Source organism: Laccaria bicolor, genomic scaffold, assembly GCF_000143565.1.
Source record: "Laccaria bicolor S238N-H82 LACBIscaffold_60 genomic scaffold, whole genome shotgun sequence".
NCBI classification, from domain to species: Eukaryota; Fungi; Basidiomycota; class Agaricomycetes; order Agaricales; family Hydnangiaceae; genus Laccaria; species Laccaria bicolor.
The window spans coordinates 302,030-309,520 of NW_001889931.1; the positions used below are offsets into that span (position 1 = coordinate 302,030).

At 44.5% G+C, this 7,491-nt stretch overlaps 2 protein-coding genes across 2 annotated transcripts; both read left to right on the plus strand.

Moving 5' to 3' along the window:
- Nucleotides 1–1,588: 1,588 nt before the first annotated feature.
- On the plus strand, nucleotides 1,589–2,673 carry LACBIDRAFT_314407 (uncharacterized protein; the record flags this gene model as incomplete). The annotated part of the gene is made up of 5 exons (XM_001888913.1): nucleotides 1,589–1,696; nucleotides 1,746–1,846; nucleotides 1,910–2,145; nucleotides 2,210–2,584; nucleotides 2,648–2,673. The coding sequence occupies 5 exons, from the start codon at nucleotides 1,589–1,591 to the stop codon at nucleotides 2,671–2,673; spliced, it is 846 nt and encodes a 281-aa protein (XP_001888948.1).
- A 1,119-nt stretch (nucleotides 2,674–3,792) lies between these two features.
- LACBIDRAFT_314408 (uncharacterized protein) lies at nucleotides 3,793–3,957 on the plus strand (the record flags this gene model as incomplete). The annotated part of the gene is made up of 1 exon (XM_001888914.1): nucleotides 3,793–3,957. One exon carries the CDS (start codon nucleotides 3,793–3,795, stop codon nucleotides 3,955–3,957), a length of 165 nt encoding a protein of 54 aa, XP_001888949.1.
- Nucleotides 3,958–7,491: the final 3,534 nt, after the last annotated feature.

The following is a 7,491-nucleotide window of genomic DNA, read 5'->3' on the forward strand; positions in this document are numbered from 1 at the left end:
CATCTCCTGACGAGAATGTTGCACTAGGATGAACATGACGTCTATGCACCCCACCCACACTGACCAACGCCTGCCGTTTCAAACACAAGCCCACATCTTGAACATGAAGCCATTGTTTCAAACACAAGCCTGTCACTTCAAACATGAGCCCGTCGCTTCAAACGTGAGCCTGTCGTTCCAAACGTGAGCCTGTTGTTTTAACTGTGAGCCCGTCATTTCACACATGAGCCTGTCATTTCGAACATGAGTCCATCATTTTGGATGGGAGCCCATCGTTCAACTGCAACCCATGGACGACAGCCACCTCACTCACTGTGACCATGCATGCAACCAAACCATGGAGTACAGGCCACATTATCAGTAGATACAATATACAGGGTATCTACTTGAATATATAATTATTGTACAAGACCGGTTGCAAACTGGTCTGAACCGTAACTGGTTCAGACTGGTCTTGCAACTGCAAAAAACCATGTGAAACTGCTGTGGACTGGTCTATGATGGTTCCAGTCTCAGTTTTCGAGAATTTCAGAATGGAAGGACTGGTCTCAGTCTCGGTTTTGTCAAATATGGATGAAAAACCAGACTGGACCGGACTTCCAAGCACTAGTTGAGTGTTGAGTACGAGACTGGTGAGTTTGCTTTGCGTGGCAGTGTTCTGTATGTGGCTGACTACATTGTCCACAAACATGTGAAGGTTAGTAGCTGTTCATCGAAGTTGTACTACTTACTTCTTGCTTACTTGAGTATGTTTTCGACATAGGAACTTGGAAATTTCCTTTTTTGGGGGGTAAGGGGTGGGGGGGGGTAGGCTGAGGGTGCCTTAATTTGTAATGTGACTGTATATCTAAAATCCACATTCCGCTACCCCCTTGGCATCAATACTTTCCCATCCCCCACATAATCCACATGGATTCCACTGGATTCTGCTGGATTCTGCTGGACTTCACTACATACTGTACCATTATAACAATATTCACAAATCTGAAGTGGACTGGAGTTCAAACATGTCAGTAAGTCTGTATATTTCCCTTTCCTGTCTGAGTTTTTCCTCACTCATTATGCATTGCAGTGATCTCCAATGGTCTTTTTTATCATAGTCTCAACCCAGTGTACCATCACTAGCAGTAGTGCACTGGTGTCCTATCATACAAGCAATATATAATGTTTTTATCAGAATCACTTCATTATTGGTCAAATATCAACCATCATCTAAGTTAAAACTAACCAATGATAGGTTGAAATTAACTGGCATAACAGCCTCAGAAGGCTTAGGTTGAAAACAGCCATTTTAGGTTGTTAATCAACCAAAGTGACCCAGGTTGATCACCAACCTAAGGACCAAGGTTGATGAAGATCAACCTAAAAAGCGGTTGAATGCGACCTATGTTAGGTTGAGTTTCAACCAGCATGACCTGCACAGTGTCCCTGGTGAGCAGGGGGCGGGTCTGTGCACAAAAGGGGGTGACGTGACCAGAAATAGCCGAGGCCGCTTGTCTCATGCTTCAACAAACTTCAATCATCATCCTTTTCGGTTTCCTAACATCCCTCCTCACCGTCTGCCACATCACACACGTCACCAACCACGATGAGCAAGAAAAGTAGCAAAGCGCAGCAGGCCAAAGTGGCCATGACCTACAACATCAACGACACGGTCCTAGGCAAAGTGCGCGGCTTTCCACCGTGGCCCGGCATGGTGAGCCTCCTTGCGTCGAGTATGTCCAATGGTTCTGATCTACGTCTAGGTTGTGGACCCAGACAATGTCCACCCCACTATGGCTCTCGAACGCCCCAGCAACAAAAAAGCCATGTTTTACTGTGTCAGGTTCTTCCCTTTGGGTGACCAGTGTGTCCTTTTTTCCATGTGTTCTCCGCCCTGACGTGGCCCACACTGACACGTTGCCTGCAGTGCATGGTTAGTCGAGAAAGACATCTCAAAGCTCCAACGACACGAAATTGAGTTGTATATCTCAGAGCCCCACAAAATGTCATCAGAGCTGTTGAATGGGTATCGCATTGCTCTGGACCCTGCGACGTGGCTCGTGGAGAAAGAGGCTATGATCCAGGATACAGTAGACATGGAGGAAAATGCTGAGATTGACCAGCTTGCAGAGACAGAGGATGGAGAAGATGAAGGAGCTGCAGGTTCGCGTTTTTTCATGTTATGTTTTATTGTCATTGGTGACATGCTGATTCTTTGATTTAATAGGCAAGAAACAAGGGAAGAAAAGGAAATGTGACGATGCTTCTGCATCTATCAAAGAAAAGAAAGAGAGGAAGAAATCCAATAAACCAGCAAAAGCCAAGGCAAAGAAAGACACTGATGCTGGAAGAACCACAAGGAAGGCCAAGGCCGCCAATGGCAATGGTGCCTCTAAACGTTCCAAAAAGTCCCAAGTGATGGTTGAGTCCAAAGATGAAGGTGAAGCTGAGGCAGATGCGGAGGATGAGGCTGAAGATGACGCAGATGCTGGGCCTAGCACGAAGAGCTCCAAGAAGGCTGCGGCTGCAGCAGATAAGACTGCTGTGTCGCCTCCACCAGCGAAGAAAGCGAAACGGGACTGGGATGATGATGCTGAAGAAGGTTAGTTTGCCCTCTTTTCTGTTTTCTTTGTGGTTTTGCGGACATGGTGGCTTGGTGGATCAGTGGAGTGGATCGTCGGATCGCTCTGATCTCTTGCTTGTTCTCGTTTCGTCTTTTCTCATTGTTGCCACAATTGCCCTTTTTGCCCCTCTTTTCCCTTCCTCATCCTCTTTCAATGCCCTAGACCCTTTTTCTGCCATTTCCCCCTTGTCTGAGAGCTATGCTTTGCCAACACCACACTTCCTCAACGTTTTCCACCCTTTTCATCAGATTGCTTTCGTAACCCCCATTTTCACGCTTTTGCCATCGTTGAATGTCCTCTGATGTTCCTTCCATTCTTTTCTATCTCTTCTTCTCTTCTGCATACCTATCTTTTGCTTGACCTTCCCAGTCTCACTGTCACGGCCCATCTTTTGCTTTCTCCCTTCTGCTTCTGCTTCCATTCATTTTCATCTTATAGCTGCTTTTGCCTTGCAAACGCACTTTCCTCATTTTTCCCTTCTTTTTCTCGTTTTTGGTGCCTCTCCTTATCCTGGCGTCAACTTTGATCCTCCTCTGGCGCCTTTTTTCGTATTTTCGACCCTTTTTCTTCCTCTTCTTATGTCCTATTACCTTCTCCAAAGCGCTGGTGTCTTTTAATCGTACCCCAGACGTTTTTTCCCCTTTTGTTTTCAAAATTCAGACGTCCTTTGTCTTTCTTGACCCCCCACAGTGTCTTTTCGGACCTTTTGCACTTTTGAGCACTTTTCTCGCTTTCTTGTATGCTGTATCGCCTTCTGTCATTGTTTCCCTTCTTCTGCCTGCCTTTTGGCCTCCTTTAATAATCAGCTTTCACCTGTGGCTGGATTCTTTTCGGAGGCGCTGGTGCCATTCAATCTTCGTCTCAGAGCCCTAAGCCTTCTTTACTTTTGAATTTGGGACAACAACCACCACCTTTCACATTACATGGTTGTTTTTATGACCTTTGTGCACTTTCTAGTGCTTTTCCCCCTTCATCTTGTTCCTTATCAGCTCTCGCCGCTTTCTTCTCTCTTTTGCTTCCTTTTTGGTGTCTCTTTGTCTTCAGCGTCAACCTTCACTTGCCTCTGGCACACATTTTCCTCGGTTTCGGTGCTTCCTTTGCCTTTGCGATGTATTCTATCATCCTTTTCCGCAGTCCTGGTGACTTTCAAATGTCACTCCAGGGCACCACTTTTCTATGTTTTTGAATGACACCGCCTTTTTTAACAATGTTCCCTTTTAACCACTCCTTTTCCTCTATTGCATGCTTTACCATCTTCAATCACCCTTTTCGCACCCCCCCCCCCAATCACTTGTCCTTTCAATTTCTCGCCATGTCAGAAGCTGACCTCTCTTCTTCTCTTTCCAGCTAAAGGCTCTGAAGACAATCAATCGATCAAAGTGCGTGGTTGGCGGCACAGACTGCAGAAGACCTTCTTGAGCAATAAGTCGTTACCCAAAGAAGAGGTGGGTATTTTTTTGCCTTCCTTCCTGGTTCTTTGGCTCATTCAACCACTCAGGGTTGACTTTTTGTGCCATCTCCTCCCCCCTTCTCTCTTTTCCACATCCTGCCATTTCCTTCATCCACATTCCTTCTCTAGCTCCTTCTCCCTTGCTTGCATCCCCACTTTCACTGCTCCGATTCCCGTCCTACCATCCCAGCCAATGCTGACCCACTTTGTTTCACAGGAAATGCCAAATCTCAACGACCTTTTCAAGACAGTGGAAAACTATGAAGGCATGATGATTGAACAACTCCAGGTATGTTTTTGCTGTTGTCATTCAAGGCTTGGTCACTTGGTGTCTTGATTTTGGTTGCCCCCCATGATGGGGTTTATGTTTGGTCATTATGAACCTTTTCTTCAGTTATGCCGTCCATTCGTTTCCTTTTCCTCGATTTCGCGCCCCACTCTACTTTCCGTCCTTCACATTTCTCTGACTTCGAGGTGCAATAGCCATGTGCTTCACCTTGACATTCATCCCACACTCTGAGTCCCTAGATGCTCCGTTTCCCCCATCCCCCGCTGCTGCCCAGCCTTTGCTGTTCGTGTTTCTTGAGGCACAGGTCTTCACTCTTCGTCCCTCAGCTTTGATTGGATTACCTTTGTGATCTGTTTATGGAGTTCATTTTCCATGCTTCATTTTCGCTCTACCCTTACCGATACTGATGGTGCTCCCTTCAGTTCTTGAAAATCGGAAAGATTCCGAAAGGGACTCGTACAAGGAGATCATCTTCTCAAACACCATCCAGTCAATGTGGTCCGTTTCCCCCCATCTCGTTGTATGTGTCTGCGTAGGCTAACTAACATCGGACACAAAGGGCAATCCTCGAAGCCATCCCACAACTCGACCTAACCCTCGCACCGCAAAACGACGCCCGCCGTGCAACCATCATGGCCCTCCCCATGCAAATCAAAGCAGATGTCCTCCCACGAGATGTCGTCGACGCCGTGCACTCCCTCTGGCGTGACCCCGGTGTCAAAGAAGCCGTGCGTCGTTCCCGGGAGTTCCAGCTGAACGATTCAGCGGTGTACTACTTCAACTCAATCGGCCGTATGGCAGCTACGAATTACATCCCTACCGATCAGGATATCTTGCGGAGCAGGGTGAAGACGATGGGAATTACGGAGACGACGTTTAAAGTGGGGGAATTGACGTACAAGTTGTTTGATGTGGGTGGACAGAGGAGTGAGAGGAAGAAGTGGATACATTGTTTTGGGTGTTTTTGGTTAGTTTGAGCGAGTATGATCAGATGTTGTATGAAGATGAGAGTGTGGTATGTTTTTCCTTCTTTCCTTCTTCTTATTTCTCTTCTTGCCGCTCACCCACCTTTTTTTTTTTTTTTTTGACAGAACCGTATGTAAGAAGTGCTCACCCCCTTCGACTCGATATGCAACTCGCGATGGTTCGTCAAAACTTCAATCCTACGTTCCCTATCTCCCCCTCTCCCTCCATCCTCCTCACACCCCCATAGATCCCTTTTCGCCGAAAAACTCCCCCGCTCACCATTGGGTGATTACTTCCCAGACTACACAGGCAGCGACAACTACAATGCAACATGCAACTACCTCTTGCACTGCTTTGTTTCCCTTAACCAGAGTGCGGCTACGAAGCAGATTTATGTGCATTATACGTGTGTGACGGATACACAGCAGATCAAGTGTACGTCCCCTTTTTTCTTTGCACAGTGAGAGTGAGAGTACTGATGGGGGTTTGGATGATAGTTGTGTTGAGTGTGATTCAAGATATATTACTTCAGCTCCATTTTACGTCAATGTGGGCTGCTGTAACTCCAACTCAACTTTCGCCGCTGACTTGCTGTGCTTGTTTTTTCATTCTTCTGATTTACCCCCAACACCCCTGCTATAATGATGCCTACCCCCGCATCTTCTCTGTATCAAACACGAACACCACCCCTGAACCCCACTGAACTTGTTGCGTCCTGGTCACCCCCCATTTTTATTCGACCCCATCTTTGAATACCATATCTTTTTTCTTTTCAATGTTCAATGGTTTTTTGAGTTTTGAAATTTACAGCCTACTATGCTGTTCAACGTGTACAAGTATTATTCCTACCACACCCTTTCCCCTCTCTTTTCTTTGTTTTGTCATCATTCTTCTTTGCGGGGTAGGAGTGGTAGCTACCACTTTTATGATAAAATACAGGCAAGTGCCTGCACACCGACATCCACACTGCCTAATGAATTTATGAAATGAGAAGAGTAGGCAAAACTTATGAAATGTATTTCATTTCTTTACCAGTGCTTCTCATGACTATTTCATTACTGCCTGGCCTTCCATTTCATTGTCTACCCAGCATTGTTTCATTGCTATTTCATTCTTGCCTGACTTTTAATTTCATTGCCTACCCAGCCTTATTTCATTGCCTTTTCATATCCTTGCCTGGGCTACTTCATATTCATTTCATATCCCTGCCTGGACAATTTCATATCCCTGAGTGATGATGTGGCAATAGCAATATGTAAAGTCATGGTATTCCTTCAGCCATATCTCCACATGAACTTATAATAATTATATTTTGAGATAGGAAAGTAGGTGCCATTATGAAGGCATAGGATAGCCTTTCCTAATGTGAAGACAACTTGTGCATAATGTCAAAAACTAATGCAGCAGCATTAGTAATATGTAAGTAAGATCATGTCAACCCTTCAACCTCACCCCCATAATCTGGACAGAGCCAAGAACACCATAAACTACATGTCAACTACAAACTTTTGTAGTCCCAAAAAGCGGACACTACAAACTTTTCTAATGAAAAAGCGCACACTACAAACTTTTGTAGTCTCAAAAAGTGGACACTACTAACTTTGTAGTCTAAGTACAAGTTTTTGACTTTTGTGGTCTTTTGTAGTCTATCAGTAAACCTTGTAGTCTAAGTCCGACTTTTGTAGTCTTTTGTAGTTTATCAGTATACTTTGTAGTCTATCAGTAAACTGTGTAGTCTAAGTCCAACTTTTGTGGTCTTTTGTAGTCTATCAGTAAAATTTGTAGTCTATCAGTAAAATTTGTAGTCTATCAGTAAACTGTGTAGTCTAAGTCCAACTTTTGTGGTCTTTTGTAGTCTATCAGTAAAATTTGTAGTCTAAGTCTGACTTTTGTAGTCTTTTGTGTATCAGTAAACATTGTAGTCTATGTCTGACTTTTGTAGTTATTTGTAGTGTATCAGTAAACTTTGTAGTCTATATCCAACTTTTGTAGTGTATCAGTAAACTTTGTAGTCTAAGTCTGACTTTTGTAGTCTATCAGTAAACCTTGTAGTCTAAGTCTGGCTATTAGTAAACTTTGTAGTCTATGTCTGACTTTTTGGTAGTTATGGTAGTCTATATCTGACTATTATAGTCTATCAGTGTCAATTTCTTTTCTAGGGCATGCATCTTCCTTTTTTG